At 43.5% G+C, this 26056-nt stretch overlaps 1 protein-coding gene across 2 annotated transcripts in view; it reads left to right on the top strand.

Moving 5' to 3' along the window:
• The window catches only part of FAM189A2 (family with sequence similarity 189 member A2), a 46328-nt gene extending 20544 nt beyond the window's left edge, over nt 1-25784 (top strand). For both annotated transcript variants that reach the window (XM_038402469.2, XM_043515434.1), the window contains 5 exons: nt 8120-8249; nt 9639-9717; nt 14861-15019; nt 19524-19813; nt 24303-25784. In XM_038402469.2, coding sequence (XP_038258397.1) covers nt 8120-8249; nt 9639-9717; nt 14861-15019; nt 19524-19813; nt 24303-24506 — 862 coding nt within the window. In that variant the 3' untranslated portion in view covers nt 24507-25784. The remainder of the gene's footprint in view (nt 1-8119; nt 8250-9638; nt 9718-14860; nt 15020-19523; nt 19814-24302) is intronic.
• Nucleotides 25785-26056: the final 272 nt, after the last annotated feature.

Below are 26056 nucleotides of genomic sequence, written 5' to 3'. Positions count from 1 at the left end.
CATTCTCGTTAATGAATTGTGGGAGAACTTATCTGTCCTTCTGGGCCCACAGATGGAATTGTGTGAAGGCTTAGGAGAGCTATCAGCACAACAGTGGTTTAGCCTGCATCCTCACTGCACAGTGTACAGGTTACCAGCCCTAGCGAAAGCAGCATTTGGGCTTTAGCCTATAGCTTCAGATAAGCCAGCTAGCCCAGAATAAAAGCACCACCAAACTTGGGAGAAAAGGCTTTTTGTGTGGCCAGGAGGTGATTAGTGGAAAACCTTGAGTAAGAGCCTAGCTTAACTCTGCTATGAAGACTCAACCTACATTGACTGGACCAGAGCCTGGCAGCGTGAGGATCAGAGTTGCAAAGATGCCAATATAGCCCCTTTCTGAAGATGTGTCAGGCACCAAATGGACAATCCTGAGGATCTGTGAGGAGAGCATGGCCTGAGGCCTGCTGTATGCCACAGAGATAGAGATTATTCATCTCAGTTCAGTGGAGGGCTTTGCATTTTATTGCCTGCACAGCACCTTTCCCAAGCATGAAGAGACAAAGAGACAATCTCTGCCCTGGAGGGTTTATAATATAAAAGACCCAAACAGACTTAGGGAACACAGATCTAACATACAGTCAAAAGAAAATGATGTAGAACTGGAACAACCTTGTTAGATACATCTTTTGTTGTTGCTGCGTTTTCTTGTTGGTTTAATTATTTATTGAGGGTAGAAGCAGGGTGAGGGGAAATGGCAGACATGGAGCAGTTAGTACCAGGGAGTAGGAGAAGGAAGAAAGGGGGAGAGGAACAGTTGTACCTCATCAACTGCCTACCCATGTTCATTAGGCAGGGTTTAGAAGGCATTACAGCAAAGATGAGTCTTAAGGAGGATAAAAGGAGTAGCTGTGTGGCTTTTACCAGGGGGTTTTCCATGGGTAAATGTCAGAAAGAGAAAATAGGAAGGTGTTCTTTAGTATGTTAGCTTTAGACCCATAAGAATATAAATTGTCTTTTTCAAAAAAGTGTGTTAAAAATCATGTAGTAAATCTAGCAAGTTTCAGTTTTGTTTGTAGGTTTCAGGTTTCCACCCCAGAGGCCAGTTTATGCTTTTTATTGTAGGATTGGGGCCATAATCTCGCTGTGCCTCAGTTCCCTTTCTGTAAAATGGGGACAATAATACTTTCATTTTCCTACCGTTTGTTGTCTTAGATAGTAAGCTCTTCATGGCAAGAGCTGTCTCTCTCTGTACATACAGCACCTACGACAATGGGGCACAATGTTGTTTGAGGCCTGTAGCCATTACTGTAATACAAATAATAGATATCCTAGGTGTTTCAAAAAAACAACCCCACCTGTGAATATTTTTAATAGTCACAGATATAGAATATGGAAGAAATTCCTCACCAAATTACAGCAGTTTAAGATAGGTCACAGTATGGCACTAAATGATAGAGTACTGCTGGAGATGTTGTCTGTGAGACAATAGATATAACCAAGGCCGTGACTCTTGCAGCTATTAAAGATCCTATGGGATGATCCCATGTACTTTTCACAACTGGGTGTATATTAACTCTTGTGTCTTTGGCAAAAGCAAACTAGGTTAATTAATTCTGAGAAGAAATTAGGGCAGGCCCTAAAATAGCAGTTTCTGGCACCAGTATTAAGTTGAACATTTCCAGGCAGAGCTTCAGATCCTTCAGTCCCAGAATAGTGAAGTTTTATTTTTTGTCATTCTACAGTAAGGACTTTCATTAGGTAAATAAAATATTCTTATTGCTATTAATCTGTTCTAGAGATGGGCTTCAGGCTAGCAGAAAATGGAAATGTAATTACATGGCTTGCTGATGAAAAGGGTGACTCTGTGGTGTTATGAGGGCTTTGTTCAGTTATAGTGTATTTTTGATGGTGTAGTGAGCTCAGAAGTAGAAAGCAACAGACAGATTTAATTTCCTCTCTTGGGAGACTGGGAAACATGACTCTCCCTAGATCAGATCCACAGTGTCCAACAATGTGTGATTTAGATTTGACCTGACCTTTTCTCCTCCATTACCCCGTCCCTCCCCCTGCTTGTGTATTGAATGCCAAGTAGGTTCAGTGACCTGCTTTTCTATCCTGGAAATACAGTGAGTTCAGCTTCCAAAACCAGATCAGCCTTTTTCAGAAGTGAATAGATCAGGAGCTACCTCCAGGCGATGGAAATGCCATCAGTGAAGCACATTTGGGGAATTTCCAAAAAAGATTTCAGAGTAGCAGCCGTGTTAGTCTGTATTTGCAAAAAGAAAAGGAGTACTTGTAGCACCTTAGAGACTAACACATTTATTTTAGCATAAGCTTTCGTGAGCTACAGTTCACTTCATCGGATGCATTCAATGGAAAATACAGTGGGGAGATTTATATACACAGAGAACATGAAACAATGGATGTTACCATACACACTGTAAGGAGAGTGATCATTTAAGATGAGCTATTACCAGCAGGAGAGCGGGGGGTGGGGGGAGAGAAAACCTTTTGTAGTGATAATCAAGGTAGGCCATTTCCAGCAATTGACAAGAACGTCTGAGGAACAGTGGGGAGGGGGGAATAAACATGGGGAAATAGTTTTACTTTGTGTAATGACCCATCCACTCCCAGTCTCTATTCAAGCCTAAGTTAATTGTATCCAGTTTGCAAATTAATTCCAATTCAGAGTCTCTCGTTGGAGTCTGTTTTTGAAGTTTTTTTTGTTGAAGAATTGCCACTCTTAGGTCTGTAATCGAGTGACTAGAGAGATTGAAGTGTTCTCTGACTGGTTTTTGAATGTTATAATTCTTGATGTCTGATTTGTGTCCATTTATTCTTTTACGTAGAGACTGTCCAGTTTGACCAATGTACATGGCAGAAGGGCATTGCTGGCACATGATGGCATATATCACTTTCTTCCCTCCCTCCCGCCCTCCCCCCACTCTCCTGCTGGTAATAGCTCATCTTAAGTGATCACTCTCCTTACAGTGTGTATGGTAACACCCATTGTTTCATGTTCTCTGTGTATATAAATCTCCCCACTGTATTTTCCACTGAATGCATCTGGTGAAGCGAGCTGTAGCTCACGAAAGCTTATGTTCAAATAAATTTGTTAGTCTCTAAGGTGCCACAAGTACTCCTTTTCTTTTTTCCAAAACAGAGATATTCTAGTATAAAGGAAATATTGCAGAGACCAAAATGCATGCCAAGGACACATTTGGAATGAGCACACATCCTCCTCCACCCTTCAAATTGCAGTGCCAATTGTTGAAGCCAGTGGATTTTTGTTTGTTTGTACATCCATGCAATGTGCTCTCCCTGAAACCTTTTTAATTTCTTATTTAATGCCAGACACAGACAACAAACTAGCATTAGAGATGCGGTATGTTTTACTCCTACCTGTAATCTTGTTGTTTTACAAGGAAGCAGACATAGTAATTAAGTAATTTTTCAAGATTAGCATAATAGCAGTAACTGTTCTAGATTAGATGGGACCTTCCACAGGAAGAATATGGTAGAAAGTAAACACCCAGATGATATTTTTCTGGGTGCACACTTAGGGGCTGGAGGGAGTTCTTGCTCAGGGGGCCATTAACTCCATTGATATTTGGCTTTAAATTTTATTTGGGGGTTGGAGGGATTCCCCATAATGAAGATCTAGTTATTTAAAAAAAAACCTTCTGATATTAAAAACCCATCATGCATTTTTAAACCTCAGTCCACATCCTGGTGACTGATGTTGTTTTTATGGTCACTGGACTTGCTACCATCATCAAACCTAAAGAGATTCTGGGAAGTCAATGTCCCAGTGACATGGTTCAACTGAGAGTATGTCAACGCCACCCTCAGGTTTGGTTTTGCAGATCTTGAACATACAGCCAGCGTGAGTTAAAGGTCAATAGAGAGATGACAGTACCTAGCTTTTTAGAGCAGTGGTTCTCAACCTTTCCAGACTACTATATCCCTTTCAGGAGTCTGATTTGTCTTGCATACCCCAAGTTTTACGTCACTTAAAAATTACTTGCTTACAAAATCAGATATAAAAATACAAAAGTCACAGCACGTTATTACTGAAAAATTGCTGACTTTCTCATTTTTACCATATAATTATAAAATACATTGATTGGAATATAAATATTGTACTTACATTTCAGTGTGATACTTGAGCCTGTTTTTCACTTGTGAGCCTTGTCTGAAGTCCAAGCCTTGCCACCTAGGGCTAAAGCATGTCACTTAGCTTTGTGTGGTCCCCCGTGGCATGGGGCCCCGGGCAGTTGCCCTGCTTGCCACTCCCTTATGATGGCCCTGCTATTGTGACCTCCTCTAAACCTGTCCCATGACCCCTTCTGAGAGCTGCAATCCTCAGGTTGAGCAACAGTGATCTAGATAAATTGACTACCCCCTGGAAAACCTCTGATTTACCTTGGTTGAGAACCACTGACCTATGGTGCTTTAGTCATCAGCCATGCTCTAAGAGGAAAGCATATAAACATGGCAGTAGAATCCAGAAACTTATAAATGAGGCAAAGAATTGCTTGAAATGGATGGCACTTGGCCACTGCATGAACAATGATGTTCTCCCAGAAGATGAGATGAGACTAATCTTAGAGAAAGCTCAAACATTCAGTGAAGCATTTGAAGATGTGGAGAAGGCACACAGAAAAGAGAATGGAAGCACAGAATGGTCTGGCAGCACCCAATCACGCCATCATTATTTGCTAGAGCTCGTTTAGAGCTCTTCTCACTCTGCCCCTCTCCCCCCAGGAGCACAGGGGAAAGGGGAGCTCCAGAATGCCTCACACACCTATTTGGACACCCCAACCCTCCGTCTCAGGTCTCTGTATCTAGGGCATGAATTGAGACTGCTTGTTTTCAATTCCCCACTCTGGTTTGGGATGTTAGGCTCTGGCATGCGCTGATGGTGTCTATTCTGCATTCCCCACCCTGATCTCAGTGCTTGTGGCATTCACAAAGCATGCCTGTTCTCGGAGACTTACCAATGTGTCTGTGGTATCTGAACCAAACAGCCCCTCTTTGGTCTTAGGCTTGTTTGCCTGAGTCATGCTCGTTCTCATCCCCCTTACAGTCACAGTGCTGTTTGCCTGTGATATGGACCCGTTCTCAACTCTTCTGTCTCAGCACTAAGGGACTTAGGTGTGATCCTGACATTTGTGCTGCCCCAATTCATAGTTAAATAAAGTGGAACAGCTCCAACAGGAAAGACTGAGGACACATTCTGTTCAAATGAAATGCCTTTGCCTGCATGTAATTTAGTTTTGCATGGCCGCCTGTAGCATGGGGCCCTGAGCAGTTGCTCTACTTGTTACCCCCTACTGCCAGCACTGCACTTGCAACCCCCCCAAACCTAGCCCATGATTCCCCACTGGGGGTTGCAACCTCTAGGTTGAGAAACACTGCATCCGATGAAGTGAGCTGTAGCTCACGAAAGCTTATGCTCTAATAAATTTGTTAGTCTCTAAGGTGCCACAAGTACTCCTTTTCTTTTTGCGAATACAGACTAACACGGCTGCTACTCTGAAACCTGATTTAGATGAGTTGAGTACCCTCTGGGAGACCTTTGAGTACCCTCAAGGTACGTACCCCTGGCTGAGAACCCCTGTTTTCAAGGAAGGAGATGACAAAGATTGCAAACCTTTTTGCTCTAAAGCCACAACCAATACAGAACTATGTCACAGTCTGGGAGCAGTGTACCAGCCCTAATGACCATACAGAAAAAAGTCCTGGGGCCAGTACACTATTATTTTTCTACCCTCATGTAGTCCGTACTCAGAAACCGCTGCCTTGTGATTTTTAGCGTAAGATTTTACTGCAAATGAACATCTTAATCTGTAAATGTCTTCCACCCATGATTCTCTCGCTGAGATAGTCTGATGGCTTCTCCAACTCAGTAAAAACTTGGGGGCAAGCCCTGTGACAACAGGCATTTGTACTGTGCTGCAGATGCTGGTAAAGGAGAATAGAAGGAATCTCTCTTGATGGACAGGGAAATATTGCCTAGAATAGAAGGTTGGATGAATAGTGATCCTAGTTCCTCACTTAAACTGATACAAATTCCATGAGTCACTACTACACGAATTCCTCTCACCACCATAAAAATAGAGCATGGAAATAAAAAATCATGAACAAACACGGAGAACCTGCCCCCCCCAAGGAAAATGTAACATAATGTTGAATCCAAGACTCTATATTGACAAACACTATAGGAACACTTTCTCTAGATAAGATTAGATTAGTTTCAGAAGAAAACTGAAAGGTTCAGTAAGGCCTTTCCTTAAATGAAGTAAATATACAGGGGACACATGTTCCATTATCATGGGTGATATTAAAACACCAGATTCAGTGTACATATGGAATACCTGAGAATTGCACAGAGATCATGTAAAATTAGCCTCTTAATGTTCCCTTCCATTGTTTAACATAATGACAACTCATTATTTTTAGGGATGGCTATAGTAGTTTGGTTAAAATGAGAACCAGCTTGAACTTCATGCTTTTCCCCAAAGTGAACTGATCCCAAACTTTTTTAGTTTTATAAAGGTTTGGCGAAGGGGCCACCTTGCTTTTCTTTCCCTGTTTCCCACTCTATCTCCTTGACCACGAAACTTCACCAACTGATTCCTAAGTTTCTTTCTCCTCCCATGTTGCAAGCAGCTGACTATGTTCCTCTTTTTTCCTCTGCAACTCTTTTTAGGCATTTCCATTCCTGCTCCAATTCATCTGAATTTCCTCAATAACACTTTCACAGGCATTTCTCATCCCCCACCTGTCCCACAACCCACTGCTGCCCTCCCTCCCCCCGCAACAGGCTCCCAAAATTCAGGGTGAAATGTGTCAAACATACAGATATTTCTCTAAAAGAAAAGGAGTACTTGTGGCACCTTAGAGACTTGAGCTGTAGCTCATGAGCTGTAGCTCATGAAAGCTTATGCTCAAATAAATTTGTTAGTCTCTAGGGTGCCACAAGTACTCCTTTTCTTTTTGCAAATACAGACTAACACGGCTGCTACTCTGAAACCAGATATTTCTCTGCCATAGTCAGCTAGAGCAGCTCAAGCCACAAAGTTTGGACTGGATCTGAAGGGCTCCAGTTTTGTTTTAGGCACAAAGTCTATTGTCCACACACCGTATAGTGGATGCTTGTTGAATTACTTTTTTTTTTTTTTTTGGTGAGCTATTGCATGTGATATAAAATTATGTTCCCACAATCTGGAAATAGAAAATATGAATAGCAGTTGGAGGTCAGTGAAAATGAGGGTTTTAGTGGAGATTTCAAAACCCAGTGACTCTCAAAGTCAGTCCTTAGTGCTTTGTGAGGAAACAGCCCTTGAGATGTCAGTCACTAATGTTTGTTTATTCAGATGTTAAATATGGCAGGATAATAGCATGCAATCAAAAGTAACATTTACAACAACAAACTCAGCAGACATGGAAAACAGAGCTTCACTCCCTTATCCTGGATTAGATATCTCTAAGGGAAAGGTAGGAGGGAAGGGCTGATAGAGATTTCTGTTGTACTGTTGGGTTACTGGGATCTCCTTGCATCAAAGACTCAACAGTGAGCTAACAGGATTCATCAATCATATCTGTGTCTATTCACTGACTGAAGCGTCAGGGACTAACTTTTCAAAAGTAGACCCTAAGCTTGGTGCCAGTTTTTGTGTGCCTGTATTTAGATAATCTAAGGCATGTGGTCATGAGCACTTTTAAGAGTTGGTGAACTCCCATTGACTTCAGTTAGAATTAAATTCAGATCACAGATATCTAATTTTGGCTGCCCCCATTTTTGGATGCCCAACCTGAGAGGATTATTTTTGAATGTTTGGATACAAAACTCTCATATCTGCATGAACTGGATTCAGTATTAAACTGAGAGGGATTTTCTTAGGGCAGTCTATTCTTTGGCTGTTTCAAAGTCTTTGTGAAGATTCTGGAGAGATGAATCCAAAACATTCATTTCCCATGGCATTCTGGAAAAAGCTCTTGCTGGTCTCTGAGTTCATTAACTTTTACTATGAGCCTGCACAGCAGAACCAATGAAATTCTCTAGCTAATTATATCTTTTTATGGGTAGAAAGCTTCATGGAGGAGGAGAATAATACAAAATTATTTTTCCTAGGATGCTTGGATCGGATGTTATTCCATTACCACATATTTATGGAGCTAGAATTAAAGGAGTTGAAGTGTTCTGTCCTTTGGATCCCCCTCCTCCATATGAAGCTGTGGTGAGCCAGATCAGTCGTGAGCAGGTACAGTCCATGGGATTCTAGCAATCTTTCTTTACTACAGAGGTACGATTGAACTGAGAGCTAGAAGAATTGAATCTGTACATCTAGTAGTTCTCTATTTGAGAACAGCAGGATAGTACTTTCAGGTTACACAATCTTGTATCACTGCAAACATCAGTAGGTAAAGTCTACCGGACTCACTTTTGCAGATAGTGGGAAATCCAGCAGAGGCATTTTCCTCATTTGAATTCTTAAGCATTTGTGGGGGGCATTTTTTAAGAGCAAGTAAAACTGGATACAACTTTGAAATGGATCATTCCTAAACATAAATCCATTAGCCTTTCACATATTTCTTCTCATTGCTGTTAGCATATTTGATAGTGACAGTAGCTGTTTTCATGTAAAGGAGGATATACTGCTCACAGCCCTCCTCCTCATTTTATAATGAAACAAAGTCCACATCTTCTTGTAGCTCCTTTTTAGGTAAATATAACTCTGCAGCCATTCAGGGCAGTCTTCTGTAATGCGAGCACAAGGCTAAGGAAAGGATTTGCCTTGTGGAGGAGTGAATTAAATTGATCTTGGAGTATTGAGCACTAGTAATTGTTCCTGACACTTGTACCACTACTTGTGCAAATAGTGATCAGCAAACAGAACTACTGTTCCTCTGCTTGTACATGCAGAGTACCGCAGAAACAGTGAAGTCGTGGCTGGAGAGGGGCAGAAGTGGAGATGGGAGTTTGAGCTCTGCTGCGTGATCCCACTTCCCCCAGAGCCTTTGGAAGCCCTACCACAGTGTTGGAAAACCAGGAGGCTTCTGGGGGGGTGGAGTGGGGAGGAGCTGCTCTCCACAACATTCTCTCTCACTAATTAGGGGATACCAATGGTTGCCACTGCTTGAAACAGTAGTAACTCAGGTTCCACGCCAGCAACTTTCCCACTAAGGAATTGTATGCACAAGCATGGCAGTATACCAAGAGGGAAGGGGCCTAAAGGGCAGCATGGTGGGAAAGCTCCTCAGTGGGAATAGGTAGTTTTTTCCCGGAGATCCGTGGGACTGGGAGTCCTCACCCCACAGCCTCACTGCTGGCCTAAATTCTTCCCACATGAAAATGTTTCAAGGAAGCTCTGCAAGCTATAATCTGGTCCTAAAACAGCTGTATAATAATATTGTCTGAACTGGACAATGGATGTCATTTGTAAAAATGTATCAGTCTGGTTGTTGCAGAGGAATACGTACATACAGGATGTGGTTATTTTTATAAAGCATTGCTGTGCACTGTTAAGCTATGGTGATTTTACTGTGGTAGATGCTGCTGTCTCTACGTGGTAAATGTTTGTAAAGTGCAAAGGGAACTTTTCAAAGGAAAGAGATTAAAATTTTTTATCATTGCTAATTTTGTATGCCAGGGAGGTGCATTCCAAATTCCAGATATGGCAGAAGCTGTCGTTGGCCCACCAGAACCAAACGATACACAAATCTCTCAAGGTAACTGAGGACGACCTTAGACTGGTAGAACTGTTTTAAGTAATCTAAACTATCTAGCCCAGAGTTTCACACCAAAACTAATTGAACACAGCCACAGCAATATCTTGCTATGTGCTTATTGCTTTGAGGAGGGCACAGATTTACAAGCCTACAGATATAGAATGGCACATAAAAATTAATATTCTTTAAAATGCAGGCAAGTTAGCTGTTATCCACACACTAGAGGGTGAACCAGAATTAGCAATTGAATTGGAGAACAATGTGGTGGAAAAGCTTTTTCCTTTTTTATAAATATCTAGCTTCGGTGTTCCCCTGTCTGTGCCATGTCTTGGGTGGTGTCCGGATACTGCTGTGGTATGTATAGCCCATTGTGGCTCATTACAGTGCAGTGTCTCTAAACTGGGACTTCCTCTCTGACTTGGTCTGCACTGGAAAAATGACCCATTGCTGACAATGAGCATTAGCAAGGGGTGCAGCTGCACTGGAGTTGAACATGGCTGGACCATCAGTGTAGGCCAGGACAAGCTCTATTCAACATTGTTTTAGAAAACCATGGTTGAGAGTTGTTCTAAGTAGGTTTTAACCTCGTTTTACTAAACCAACTCTGGATGTGGTTTGTCTTGGTCTAACTTTCAGTTAAACCACATTCAGTACCAGTTCATCTACACCCCTTGCTGACATTCATTCAGCAGTGGGAAATTTTTCCAATGCAGCTCAGCTTTATGGTGTCAACCTCTACGTTGCTTTGTCTCTTTAACCCACCATTATAATGCAGATTATATTTTATGCAGAAGATGGTTGCACATTCAAGCAGTCTGTGGGCCCATCTACATTGGTCACAATAATACTAAGGAACCCATTTGAAACACAGATCCATTGTGTTGCATAGACGAGACCTGTGTTAAAGCATTGGATGTGAGAATGACTGATGGCAAGTTTAAAAAATATTTCATTTAAAAAAAAAAACTCCAAAACATCTACCACGTATTATGGGGAGCAGACACATAACATCCCAACAAGAGTTGCTGAGATAGCATGGTGCTGAAGCAGTATAAAACTTAGACCAATAGGTGCTACCCACCCATCTTTCATTAAGAGGTTAAATCAGATGAAAAAGTACAGCCAACTAGCTGCTTTTTGTTTCATTCGGAGATTTATATTTTTAGTGTTCCTCCTGTCATAAACAGGTACTGAAGGGAATAATAAGACCATAATTGACTATAAGATCAGTCTAAACTGTAGTTTTGTCTCCTTGTTTAAATATTCACACCATAGTGGTCTTAAAAGTCACTGGCAGGATGAATGGGAAGCAAAGCAAAAGGAATCTTTATTTTATTGTTTTTAAGAAGTGGGACTGAGGAAAAAGTAGGATTTTTTCTGGAGGGGGTGAAATTTAGGTCAAAGTTGAAGCCCCACCCACATTGCAAATATGAAAGTTAACTGTTTATGTGTGGGGCGGGGCGCGAGGAAATAAACCAAGCATTAATAACTCCTTAGTTGGAATGATGAATACTGTAATAAAAGTTCATTGTGAGCAAGTGGTGACAAAAAAAAAACAGGTTGATTCCCTTAAATCTGTACTTCTGTGTGATTATTTTTCTCACATTTCCTCATCATCCTAGAATCAGAGGACTGGAAAGGACCTCAAGAGGTCTTCTAGTCCAGTCCCCTGCACTCAAGGCAGGACGAAGTATTATCTAGACATAAATGTACCAGTCGGTCTGAACCTCTGAAAACAAGCACTTCAGCTCTTCTAAGACATGCTGTGTAGCAGTGAGATGAACAGAGAGAAATACAAAAGATTGGTAGTGAATGCATGAGGCTAGATCCTGAGGTACTTACATAGGCAAACTCCTGTTGCTTCCCAATGGCATGTTGCCTGAATACAAACTGAGTGAGGATCTTGGTACTTCATTGCATTATGAGCAACCAAGCTCTGAGAACAGAGCACAAGAAAGCTATAGTATAGGTAAGGCCAAGATTATGTCACAGACATTGTGGAATCCATGACTTCCAGCGACTTTGTGACTCTGGGGGGCCCCATAGCTGACCAGCCTCTGCCGGCAGCGGGGGACCCTGCAGCAGCCCAACATCTGCGAGTGGCAGGACCCTTCACAACTGACCAGCCGCTGTCGACCCCTGAGCTGCCCAGCTGCCACTGCTGGCCAGGGTCCCCCCTGCAGTGGCTCAGCTGTCGCAGTAGCCAGCCAGCCTCCATCCCGCCCCCTGAAACTCCCAGCCAGCAGCAGCAGAGGGACCCCAGAACTGCTTAGTAGCCGCGGTGCCCCCCATCTTTGCAGCTCCCCAGCTGCCGCTGCCACTGGCAGGGGGTCCCTCTGCAGCTGCTCAGCAGCCATGAGCAGCCGACGGCGGCAACAGAGGGGATCCCAGAGCTTCTCAGTGGCCGTGGCCTCCCCCAACCTCGCATCTCCCCAGCCACAGCAGCTGGCAGGACTCCCCCACCCTGCAGCGGCAAGCAGCTCTTCCCCCCATGCAGCTGCCAGCAGCTGCAGCAGAGGGACCCTGGAGCTGCTAAGTGGCCAGAGCTGGGGGGGGCCCCTGCAACTCCCCTGCCACTGCAGGCGGTGGGGGACTCCCCTCCCGCTGACAGATCCCAGCCCTGCAGGGTGGCAGAGGACCCCTCCCGGCCACTGGGCAATGGGGTCCCTGCCACTCCCAGCTGCTGCTGGGGGGGACAGGATGCTGGACCCTCCTCCCTCCCCATTTTGTCAAGGATATTTTTAGTAAAAGTCAGGAACAGGTCACGGCTTCCGTGATTTTTTTTTTTGGTTTGTTTTTTGTTTATTGCCCATGACCCAGCCATGACTTTTACTAAAAATACTCGTGACTAAACCATAGCCTTAAGTATAGGCAATTGGTATACATAACATGAAAGATCATTCTGTGTGTTGCCTTCAATGTCTCCAGAAAAGAAGCTGTTATCAACTTCTTGATAATATTTCAAATCCACTTTGTAAGACCCACTACATCTGTAGATACATGGACATGTTCTAATATGCACGACTCTGTGATTAGTAAAGCGTCTCAGCCATTTAAACCTCAGCATGTCTTTAAGTTCTGACACTACAGGAAACTGAGCCCCAGATAAAAGGTATTTAGGCACATAACTCCCATAACTCTGCATAAATACCAGGATCTGTGCCTGCCTGTCTTGGTAAAGAAAGGTGTCAATTCCACTGGCGGGAGCCTGTGCTTTTAGGGTAAGGTTTATTCTCTTTATTGTTGTGCAGACGGAGGAAGATGTAATATAATGAGGAGATTTGCTAGTTTCACGAAAGAATCTGAGTGGAATGATTTTGTGTGATCTCTCAGTTGTCGGAGGAGACCAAATAGGCATAATGCTGCATTTATGCCTGGCTTACAGTAGCAGCTTCCAGAATAAACCCAGCAGTCAGAAAAGTGGGTGGTACTTGCAGGGAAGAGGGCCTGGTTAAGGCAGCTGGGGCATGTGCTAATTCAATGCATTCCTTTGGCGGCAGTCACAAGCAAGATTGATTTCTCCCTTCCCCTTTCAGCTGTGGAGTCCCTGGTGGAAATAGTTACCCACCCCCAGCAGAGCCTCTGAGGGGGGCAGCAGTAAAGCATCACCAGATAGTGTAGCAGAGATCATAGGCCAGCTAGTGAGTATTTTGGCCCATAGGGCCTAAGACGACGACTCCTGAAATAAATGGGAGTTTTCCAACTGATAGTAGCGAGAGCAGGCACAAGCCCTTTACTGACAGCTGATGACATGTGGCAGTTACCCTTCATCACCATATAATCCTAGAAGCAAGTATACTTCTGTTGTCATTCCCCACTTCTAGCTCCTGTAATCTTTTTACCTTGGGAATTTAAAAGGTTGAAACTAAGATTACAGATAACTAGACATCAGAGAGTCACTAGACCAAATTAATCTCTGCCTTTATTTAAAACACATTTCACTGCAGTAACACTCTTGTAAATTGTAGGATCATTATTGTACTGTATTACTCAAAGGTTATTGTAACTCCACTGGCTTCAGTTCAGTTACACCAGGAAAGGCCTTGGCTCTTTGATCCTACACCATTTCCTGATTCTGTTATAGTTTGTTATTGTGTTGGCTCTTGCTTTTGAGCTGTCCCCCACTCCAACTTTCCAGGTTGATAACTGCTTTTACATGCATCACCTCATCGCTTCCTCTTGTTATCTGGATTTCCTAGGCTGCGATCAAGTACCAGACCAGATGCTCCAGTCAACAAATAAAAACAAACCCCTGGGATATGCTTTTTCAGTGATTTCAATCTTTGTGGCTTTTCTATTAGCAAGACAAAGTGATGAACCACCATTTTTCAGGTTTTAAAAAAGAGATTTACTCTCTTCCCCCACACAGACAAGAATATTTTGTTTCCTTGCAAGGTACCACTTGCTGACAGAGATGGTTACCAAATTAGCATCCAGGAAAAATATACAGCTGCATCCTCTTTCAAATTTTCTGCAACATAATATATTGCACCTCTTGCTGTCACCATCATATGGTCTGTATTATAGTGGCATATGATTCCATGGAGCAGGGGGCCTGATGTTTGATTAGAAGGAAAGAAAATAAATGAACAGAAATATTTTCTTGTGCTCTCTGTATCTTAACTAAGGAGACCATGAAACTGGATTTTAAAACATAGCGAACTGATGTGCAAATGGCTGTCTTATAAATACAAATTTGTAAACACAAGTATTAGATTCTTTGGTTTCCCACAATACCACATCAAGTGCCATCATACTCAGGTATAGCCACCAAAATACAGGACTTCAGCTAAGTATTTTATTTCTTTCTCTAAGAAGGTTTGAATCTTGGTATGTTCCCAGGATGCTGAACAGTTTGTTCTGGTCTAAACTTTCAGTTAAACAATTTGGTAGCAGTTCAGCTGTGCCCATTGGTGAGTTTGACTGGTTATAAGAAGTGGGTCATTTTTTGACAAGGCCCGTGAGGAAGATTTTTAGAGATGTACAGGCTTCGGAATTTTTTTTTTGTCAAACCTTGCAACTTCCATTGAGATCAATGGCAATCATGAATGTGTCCCTTAAGTGCAAGTTTAATCTGTTATTGGGTGGAGGATATTGCATAACTGGTTTATTCTGCGTTGTTTTCCTTCATCTTTACCTGCAGTCGATGGGGATATTCCTGACTCTTCCAGTAGAGAGAGCCTGTCAACTTCAAATCTGAGCTCAGTGCCTGCAGAACAAAAGCCTGCATGCAAGAGAGCCTTCGACCCTCTGAGGAAGAGAGCAAAAAGTGATCCTGTGCTACACAGCTTGCCACCTAGAGGTGATCAGTTTTCTGTATCAACACTATCATGCGTTGCATTCAATTTCTTAAGTCTGAGTTTGTCAGATTATGCCAGTGCCTTGAATTTGATATAGCAATCTGGCAGGTGTTGAATGTATCATATAGAGGCTTTAGGGAGATCCCAGGAAAACAAGTGAATGAGTTAAGAGCAAACATGTACACACCCTTCCAAAGACATGTATTAGCACTTTTAGTTTCTACATCTGGTTGGGGTTTTTTTTGTTTTTTTGGGGGGGGGTATTTGTAGCTACTAGTAAAAAAAAGGAGGAAAAATACTGGGTGGTTTTTCCCCTTTCAATGTATTTATTTTTCACTTAAGTGATATTTGCATCTAATGAGCATGTTCTGTCTTGCGCACTTTGTTTCACAGGGACGTCAGCAATTTCTGAGCCACCATCTCCTGCCCTCTTTCTCTTCCCCACTTTGTAATCTCAGAGCCCTTTCATTAACAGCATCTACATTCTCACTGGTCCCAGACCCACGTCTGGATTTTTCCACTTAGGTGCAGTAGGCACGTGCCTAGGGGCGCTGGCGCTCTCGGGGTGCCTAAATGTTACAAGTGGGTTAAAAGTTTCATTTTTTACGGAAAATATGAAGGTCAGCTGTAGGCGGGGAGGGGGTGCTGAAGATGCTGTGCCTAGGGGTGTGTAAGGTGTAAATCCAGCCCTGCCCATACCTAAGGAGACACTACCTAAGGAGACATGTTTCCATGGCCATCTGCTACAGGATTGGGTGCTCTGGGATATGCTGGCTACAGCTCATTCCCCTCTGCAGTTCTAAAAAACCCCACCAGGGCCGGTGCAAGGATATTTTGCCCCCCCCCCCCACAACCTCTGAAAACTAGTAAACTTAAACAGCCTGTCAGCATGGGTAACAGCTGTTGTAATGTTCCTTTTTTTACCTTTTAAATTGCCTCTGATGGTGTCCCTTTCAAAGTCTTACTGTTGTGTGAAGCTAAACAATTGAGCCTTCCATTGCATCACCTGCCAGGTTAGGCAGGGTGACAAATCCCCCTTGCCCCAAATGGCCATTATCCCCTGACACTAATTTCTACTCCAAGTCTATAAAGCAGACTTTTAAGGTAAATACATTATTCCTTCAATATTATCCATGCACACAGTTCACAAAGATTCTCACTGTTGACAAGTTACCAGCCTTGTGTAGATCCCTTCCATGTTCCTCTTTGTGGGTAAGTGTCCTGTAAGACACGTGTGGGGTGCAGTGAGTTTGTCAGGCCTGCGGTGACAGCTGTTTGTGAAGATCAGGGGGCCCTTTGCCAAGAGGTGCTGGTCACAGTGAGCTTGGGGTGGCGGACAGTATGGGTCAGGGCACTGGGGCTGGTAACACTCACTGGGCTGGGGGGCAGGCGGTGCCAGGATGGGACCGGGGCAGAGGCAGGTACCTGTCAGTCTCCAGCACTCGGGCCACGCCAGTGCCAGCAGCCTCTTCACCTCGGAGTCTCCCCCACTTGCTCGGGGGCCACTCCTCCTCTCAGGCTCCCCAGCCGCTGCCACCACGGCCACCTGGGATGATGTGGGCGGGGGGCGCCGCTGTGGCGGAGACACAAGGGGCCGGGCACGGCCTCTCCTGCCCCATGGTGGGCTACATTCCCCGCCACCCGGCTCCCCCTGAGTGCGCCCAGTTCCTGCTGCTCTCGGCTAGCAGGTGCAGGGCCCCAGTGGAGCCTGGCCCCTTGTGTCTCCTTCGCAGTGGCGCCTAGTTGTTACACCAGCCCTGATTCCCCACTAACTACAGCCTCCCAACTTTCAGTCCGGGTTGCTGGAATTCTACCAGGAGCTGCTGATGCATATTAAATTCTCACAAAATAAATTGTGTGGGTTTTAATAACGGATGCTTGCTTAGGATAATAAAATAACTGCAATTTCTGTCTTTAGCATTTAAGGAACCTGTCACTGTGTTCTAATTACCAATCTATATAGCATTCAGCATATTCTCATCTGATCATCTTTCCCCCCCCAGGTTCATGTTTTCTCCTGCATGCATTTTTTCCATTCCATCTTTTTTCCTCCTCCCATTCTTTCACAGTGCTCCTGAAGCAATGGTTAAATGACATGAAACAGTCATCTATTAGTAGCAAATTAAATATGGTAGACTCTCTGTGCTGCACATAAAAGCAGCTTTTAAGCACTTAAAAACACGCCATCAAGAATCCAGTTTGTAATTGTTTCTATACAATGTGGCCTTGAACCACCTGAAAGTGAAATACTCAGCTGCTGCAGAGATGCCAAACTAACTAGGGAAGTCACTTCTATTTATTTTGAGCTGCCTTGATGAGAGGTACCAGAATTCCTCCTGGAATTATTGTTATCCCTGGCATAATGCTTGCATTAGAGAGTTGCCTTATTAACCTGTGGGTGCTTTTCTCATAGCCAAAACACAGTAGTAGCAATTTTTATTTACACAACATGCCTCAGAATAGATTTTTTTTTTCCTGTTAAGTTCTCTTAACAGTGGGAATGGAATCTTCAGTCAATTAAAAAAAAATAACAACAGGATGTATGGTTACTATTTTTTAGTTTTTGAACAAAAAATCTGGATAGTTCATAAACAATCCTCTTGATCAGTGATTGTTATTACCCACAGAAGAAACCAAAGAATGCATTAGAACATGAAAGGTACAATATAGCTTGCAGGAGTATGCAAAATAAACAAAGGAGTTATGCATATATTGACATTAGTTGTGTGTCGGGTTATGCATGGCCTCAGGTAGCTTTCTTTTCCATACATTTGTCAAAATTAACAGCTGCAGTGTCTTAGTAGTATCAGAATACAGTGGGAGAGGAGGAAAAATCAGTGGTACTTATGTTAGAAAGGGGAACTACTATTCACAAATTGTGAAAATCACTGTAGTTTAGAAGGGATCATACAGGCCCTGAACAGTACTTAGACCCCAGGAAGGACCTTTGGTGTAGAGTAGTGGTTCTTAAACTTTTGTACTGGTGACCCCTTTCACATAGCAAGCTTCTGAGTGCGACCCCCCCCCCCTTCTAAATTAAAAACACTTTTTTATATACTTAACACCATTATAAATGCTGGAGGCAAAGCGGGATTTGGGGTGGAGGCTGACAGCTTGCGACCCCCCATGTAATAACCTCAGAACCTGGTGAGGGTTCCCGACCCCCAGTTTGAGAACCCCTGGTGTAGAGGATGCAACATTTTAGTTTAATCTGTGGATTTGTGTACCTGATAAGTTACTGCGTGGCAAATGCCCCGGCTTTCTGTGCCATAACCCACCATATGGACCCTGCTACAGCACAGTGAAAATGCCAGACTGCCGCTTAGTATACTACAACTTTCACTCCGCTGTAGCAGGGTCCACACTGGTGAGTTACTGCGTGGCAAACTGGTGCACTGTAGATTCATGCCTTGGCTTGCCATGCATCTACTCACTGTGCAGACAAGCCCTGTCTGTAACAATACAGACGCACACAAAGTTTCTCCCAGGAGTAAAGAGTTAAAGAAACCCCTGTGACAACCCAGTTCCTATTTCTCTGCTCCCTTCCCCCTGACCCGCAGTGGGGCCAGACACCGCAACTCCTCCTCCCCAGAGCCCACCTGCAGGGCCCCCCCAGCTAATACACCCAAACCCCCCTCCGTCCCAGAGCCCAACCATGGGGGCCCCCCAGCCCAGATACTCACACCCTGTTCCCCCACCAGAACCCAGCTGCAGAGCCCCCCCTTGCCTAGCCACCTGTCCCCCTCCACTCTCCAGAGCCCAGGTATCCAGAGGGAGAAACAGCCTGATGATCAGTCCCATGTTGCATAGAGTTTCCTGCGTACCACTTTCTCCTCTCAGGGCATGCTGGGAACTGTAGCTGCCAGGAAATGTCTAGCTTCCCCTTGGCAGGTCTTCTATATGCAAGCTGGGCTCTACCATGTTCAGTGGCCCCTAGTGGTGGCCAGCAGTACTGCAGCCCATTTCTGTGAGGCAAAGGAAATTCTGCCCACACACCATTAATTTCTGCAAAATTCTGCATTGCGCAGTGGTGCAGAATTTCCCCAGGAGTAATGTGCAAAAGAGTGATAAATAGGAGAGGAAAAAGGGGTCTATAGTCCTAAGAAGATGACAGAAGGACATGACCCACAGGCTGGAGTATGGGCTTGGAGCAGCTACAATGCAGCCCGGATCCCTGTCACCTGGTTGCAGGCCCAGAGATGTTTCTTTTTCTTCCCTATGCATGTATAATTTCTCTCTCTCTCTAATGTGCACTCTCTACTGGAGTAAATTTGACACATAGCACCAATATTTATCTGGGGTGGAGGGGGGTATTGATGCTTATTAACACTGGTGCTAGCATGGCAATAATTACATTTCACTGGTTACCATGATGTCACATTTATTTGTGCAATGTATCAGTGTTGAATTACTGTCAGTGCTGACATCTCATTCTGACATTGTTTTTTCAACTGCTCAGATAAAGTAAATGGGCTTTGATTATTTTGTTTTTGTTTTTGCCTTCAGGTCCAGTACTAAGCTGTGAAGCTGCAACTCAGACTGAATTAAAACCAAAACTGGCCACTGTCATTTTGAGAAAGGGTTTGAGTGCAAGAGCTTTGAGAGCAAGACCCCGGTCTTTGGTAGACTACAAGTCATACATAGACACTAAGCTGCTTGTGGCAAGGTTCCTAGAGCAGTCCTCCTGCAGTATGACCCCTGACATACACGAACTGGTGGAAAATATCAAATCTGTTTTAAAGTCGGATGAAGAACACATGGAGGAAGCCATCACCAGCGCCAGCTTCCTGGAGCAGGTAGCTTATTATTATAGTTGGGATGAACCGGAGACCTAAATATTTCCTCACTTTGTTAATTGGCTTCTCTAGCATACAAACCACTGGTACAGTTTACAGCTTCACTCTCTGGATAGCAGCAAGCGTCAGCGTTTGGCCTCTAGCAGGGTTTGCTGGTATGTCAGGTTGGTTCTGGGAAAGAATGAGAAGCCAAACAGTGATGTGTCTAAAATACATTTGCAAAACACAGAGCTAACCAAGATTCAGGGAAGGGGAAGTGGAACAAGAAAACATTTTTCAAAATAGTGTGAACACCATGCATACATAAAATTAAGAGGCAGATGAATATTAGTCTCCTCCCCACCCACAAAAACAGGGCAAAATCCCTTGTGGCAGAAACATGGACTACAAAGTGACATGAGAATATTATACTTCACACAGAAGAAAGGTTGTAGAAGATTATAAAACAGAGTAAATTGAAATTATAATTTATTACCCCATCACAAAAAAACAAAAAACCCAGTGTGGTATGTGTCCAGAGCTAATTGAATTTAGTGAAGACATAAAAATGTTAATTACTGCCACCATCTAAGAACAGAACTAAAATATCTGTTACCTTCACGTTTTACAAGTTACTGTAAAATAGCTAAGTCTCTATAATCAGTTGTTGCGAGCTTTCTGCTACACCTTCCTAAAATTTCAGTGCCATTTTTAAAGCCAATGGGCTAATTCAGTCTTGATCACATTGACTTTATTTGTATTTTACAACTCGGCTCCAAATCCCATTATGCAAAAATAAGTGTGCATTCTAAAAAGAGGCCCAGACTCATCCTTATTTCCCCAAGTCCTCAACTAGGGCTGGAACTGTCAGCAGCTTTCCAAAATTATTAGTATTTATCTGTATTACCATAGCCCCTAGAACTCTGAGTCATGGCCCAGGACCCCACTGTGCTAGATGCCGTACAAACACAGAACAAAAAGACAGTCCCTGCCCCGAAGATCTTACAATCTAAGTGTAAGGCAAGAGCCAACAGATAGGGGAGTACAAGGAAACAATGAGCCAATATTGGGCAGTTTGGTAAGCAGTGCTTTCTGCACACCAACAACTTTACCACTGTCAAGTTTTTTTTTTATAAGCATCACAGAAAAGGAGAGTTTTAAGGAGGGTTTCGACTCTACTGCTCAGCTTCTATCACAGGACCAAAACAGCCTTCTAGAGAGGGAGACTTGTAAGCAAACCCCCTTACTTTCCAAAGCAATCACTGCCCTGCTGTCCCAGTTTTAGATAATATAGGATAGTAGTCTGCCCCTCTGGTGAACAGCCCAAGGTGGTTTGGCCTGGTTCTGCCCTACCAGTTACAGCCCTTACAGGGCAGATATATGTGGCACTCCTTTCTGAGTTCCAGGGCTGTCAGGAAACAGCAAAGACTGTTGCTGAGCATATATTTCAGCCTCACTGATCCACAGCATAGAAGGCTAACACACCCCAGTCACTGAGAGAAGAGGGATGCTGCAGGTCTGTGAAACAGAGCCTGTGAGAAACATAATGGGGTAGCTATCAAATCATCGTCCTCCTCCTCCCCTCCCCCCTGAAATTGTGCACATGAATCTGTACTAGTCCAATATCAACAATCAGCACACTTTAGTTTGAAAAGACATGCTGACAAGGCACATGGAGTCATAACAAAATGTCTAGGGCCAAGAAAGGCATAAAACAATCTCCTGACTCCCTGGCTTCTGCCTCAAGACTATCTTTCTTTTCCTCCATCAGGAAGAAGCTGTGTGTTGTAACTTCTAGCAATCAGGTAGAGGATTACTCAAGAAATACATGATATAAAAAACTTAACAGGAGTGACCTCTCTCTGTTATTTATTCAGGGAATCTTGAACCAAATATAAAGTAACCTAGAGGAAAAGCAGACAGTGCGGAACACATCCTTATAGTAACAGAAAGAGCTCCCAGATATTTCTCTTATAATTTAATATAATCCACATATAGGCCAGAGACTTTCTCATTCAATGTCTTGGGTACCCTGGAGACACAGAACATTCAGGTGGGTGGCTCTACAGCACAAGTGATTCTTTATTAAAATGGTGGGAAAGTCAATGGTTATAGTTCACACAGGGTTTATGCAACTCTTTGGTTTGCCTGGATTCTTGCCCCAAGCATTTCACTTTGTGTTTTAGGATCAAAGGAACTGTGTGAGATTGCCCTAGCTTCATGTTGAAGCTGATACATGGCTGATGGTTTCACCCAGAGCCATAACCTGGCCCAAGTTCAAGGAAAGATTTGAGAAACTCTGCAGAAGTAACCAAAATTGTGAAACTAGGCAGTTTTCTTTACAAAGGTTTCTTGCAGCTTTGGTCTTTACATGAAAATGGGTCTTTCAGACCAGAGCAGCCTTCTCAGAGCTAGTCTGAAGGATAGCTGGTATAGAGTGATAGCTTTTGTAAGAAGGGAAGGCTAGAAATAAGGAAAAATGGGAAATAATCACTCTTGGATCATTACTGAACATTATCTTGCACTTTGGGTGAGTTAATATCAGAAGGACACCTATGATTAGAAAAAATTTTTGGGGGGAGACCAGGAGTGAAAATGCACTAATCCTGCACACATGCTGTGGGAAGTGGGGAGGAAGATGTTCCCACCCCAGATGGCCCATGGCCTATCAGTGATTGGGCCTATGTACGCTTTTCAGTGTAGTACCTGCCACATCATGATATACATTAATGAACTGTCAGCAAGTCTGGCATAGAATCAGAACTGGAATGGACCTCTAGAGGTCATCTAGACCGGTCCCCTGCACTCCAGGCAGAAACAAGTATTATCTAGACCAGGGGTCGGCAACCTGTGGCACGTTTGCCGATTTTTACTGGCATGCTGCTGCCAGCTGGGGTCCCGGCCGCCGCCCCTGCTCAGCCTGCTACCAGCCTGGGTGAACGGAATCCCAGACCAGCAGCGGGCTGAGCAGTGCCAGTGGCCGAGACCCCGGCTAGCAGGAGCCGGCGGACGGAGCCCACCGCCTGTCTGGGGTTTTGTCCACCAATGTAGTGTATTAAATTTCTCCCCATAGGAATGTGCTACTTGCGGAGCACCAGGACTGGCAGTCGTAAGTAGTACACCGTAAGTAGCACATTCCTACAGGGAAAAATTTAATACACTACATCGGTGTAGGGAAGGCTGTGCCTCCCCAAACAGCCGGCCCACTTCCCACCCCTTGACTGCCCCCCTCATAACCCCTGACCCATCGAACCCCCTCCCACTCCTTGTCCCCTGCCCATCCCCTCCCAGGACCTCCTGCCTGCCCCCCTCAGAACCCTCCACCCATCCAACCCCGCCCCCCCGCTCCTTGTCTCCTGACTGCCCCCTCCTGGGACCCGAGCCCCCCATCCAAGCCCCCCTTGCTCCCTGTCCCCTGACTTCCCCAACCCCTATCCACACCCCCGACAGGCCTCCCCGGGACTCCCACACCTATCCAACCACCCCTGTTCCCCGTCTCCTTACCATGCCACTCAGAGCATCAGGACTGGCAGCCATAAGTAGTACACCGTAAGTAGCACATTTCTATGGGGAGCAATTTAATACACTACACCCCGGCCCCACTCAGCCCACTGGTGGTCTGGAGTTCTCAAAATATGTTCTTTCACCCCTTATCAAAAATTACACTACTGTTAGCTTAAAAACTTAAAAACTTTGTATATTACAATAATTGTTAAAAAATGTATAATGTTAATAAATACATAGGTTTGATGAAACAAAGTAGTTGTACTTATGTGCCTATGCTTAATTTGTGTTTTCGATGATTTACCTTCTAAAAAAATCTTTCATGTCTCGCACCCCCAGAAAGGCATCTCGCACCCACAGGGTGTGTGTGCACCCCAGGTTAAGAACCACTACACTAAACTAATAAGATCTGCATTTTAATTTAATTTTAAATGAAGCATCTTAAACACTTTAAAAACCTTGTTTACTTTATATACAACAATAGTTTAGTTACATAATATAGACTCAGAGAAAGACCTTCTAAAAATGTTAAAATGTATTACTGGCATGTGAAACCTTAAATTAGAGTGAATAAATAAAGACTCGTCTCACCACTTCTGAAAGACTATCCTTGACAGGTGTTTGTCCAGCCCGGTCTTAAAAATCCCCAAAGATGGAGATTCCACAACCTCCCGAGGCAATTTATTCCAGTGCTTAACCACCCTGACAGTTAGGAAGCTTTTCACAATGTCCAACCTAAACCGTTCTTGCTTCAATTTAAGCCCATTGCTTCTTGTCCTATACGCAGAGGTTAAAAAGAACAATTTTCCTCCATCCTCCTTGTAACAACCTTTTATGTACTTGAAAAGTTCATGTGGTTATCCGAGAAATATTAGAGAAAGCTACAGCTTACAGCTTCCTACCCCCAGGAAGTTGGGCCGGGGTGATTTCAGTAGAATATATTTTAAAAAGCAACAACTGAGAAGCCAAAAGAAATGAAGTTTAACTTTTTTCCATTTCTTTGAAGGTTATGACTCCAACACAGCCATCGACATCAAGGACACATAAACTCCCGTTTAGAAGACACCCAGGGCTGCTGCACCTGGAGAGCTGTGGAGATCTGAGTACTTTCACTACATCAGAAAACCAGGTAGCAGAGAGGAGAACCCAGAGACTAGAGCACGAACGGCCCCATAGTCTCATTGGAGTTGTACGGGAAACTGTGCTCTGATTTGGTCTTGTTGCTTATCTGAGTTCCTGGGTGTGACAAACCAATAGGGCTGGAAATCATTTCTGACAAGCAGGTTGATGAGACTATCACGAATAATTTTTTTCATGCTTTTGGAACCCCCCCCTCCCCCACTGGAGACTCTTTGAGAAAGTTAATTCTATAAAACTTTTCTCTTTGTTGTTCTGGTTCCCAGCTGGCTTTAAAACAAGGATATCCAGGTGCAATTAGTATATTCCCGGATCATTGTTTTGGTGCACTGTTGTAGTTTTTCAGTTCTTGGAATTGATTCATTCTTGTTACTAAATCACATGTTATACAGTGGATAAAGTTGAATGACTATACCTTGACTTTCGAGGTAGGCATGGTTATGCATAAATTCATTCATTTTTGTCTTATTGGGGCATATGGGCCAAATTCTAATCTCATGTCTGTATAAAACCATTGAAGTCAATGGAACAGCTCCTCAATTGAGTTCAGCTGAGCTATGCCAATGTATACCTGCAGTGATGCAGCCCTATGGATTTACTCCATACTACAGCTGTGCAAATACTGCAGAACAGTATATACTTTCACAAGTAGTCTTGGTGAAAGTGTTTTGTGCTGCCACCTTGAAAACTCTTTGTGGGCTTGGTGTCAGTCATTTAGTCAGGGAACTGAAATATGATCCTGGGCTTTTGGTGACCTCAGTCACACAACACAAATAGTGAATTAGGAACAGCAAATACTCAGAGCACAGTGAACAGTTCATGAGCAATCCATGAGCTGAAATACACTGGCATCAAATATTTGTCATTCTGAATAATGTACAAATTCATGAGTCGGTCTGTTGTTTGCAGATGAGTGGAAAAAGGCACTTAATTTGTAAAATTGCTGACTACTAATAGTTTGGCAAATTCTATTGCATTTATGCTGGTAACTGAGAACAGAATTTAGCCCCATTTCTCTATTTTGGAAGGATACAGGTCGTGATCCAAAGCGCTCTACAGCCACTGGGAGTCTTTCCATTGGCTTTAATGGGCTTTGGATCAGGCTCATTGTTTGTAGCATCAAGGCTATTTATAGCAGCTTCCTGTATTGCAGCAAGATACAAGTTGTCCTTTAAGTCAGATGAAATATTCCTGCTGTTAAAGCTTTACTTAGGGTAACTATTAAATCACTTTCCTTGGGAAAAACTAAAAGCTTTACACTGTAAGTTCTAATTAAGCTTGATTAGAAGAAGAAAGCGCTGAATCAGTTTATTCTTGCTTGAAGGAAGAGAAATAAACTGTTTAATTTGTATATCTGGAATCAATGTTTTTTGTTTTGTTTACACAGCTTGTTCATGCTAATGTTGCTCACTAGCTAGAACCTTCTGCTTGGGGAAAGCAGCTGATGCACTCAGGCAGGTCCCTGCATCCATCTGAAGCTCAGAACAGGATCAGCATCTAGCTTTTTAATAATAATTATCAAGCAGTAAAACTGTGTCCTTGATTTTGCTGTGGGACGATATAGTCGTCAATGGAACAAATTATCCCCACCACACCCCCAACAGCTGTAGAACCAATCAATTA

The sequence above is a fragment of the Dermochelys coriacea genome, chromosome 5, assembly GCF_009764565.3.
Source record: "Dermochelys coriacea isolate rDerCor1 chromosome 5, rDerCor1.pri.v4, whole genome shotgun sequence".
NCBI classification, from domain to species: Eukaryota; Metazoa; Chordata; order Testudines; family Dermochelyidae; genus Dermochelys; species Dermochelys coriacea.
Note: the sequence above shows the minus strand (reverse complement) of the source record. Positions and strands in the feature narration are given on the sequence as shown.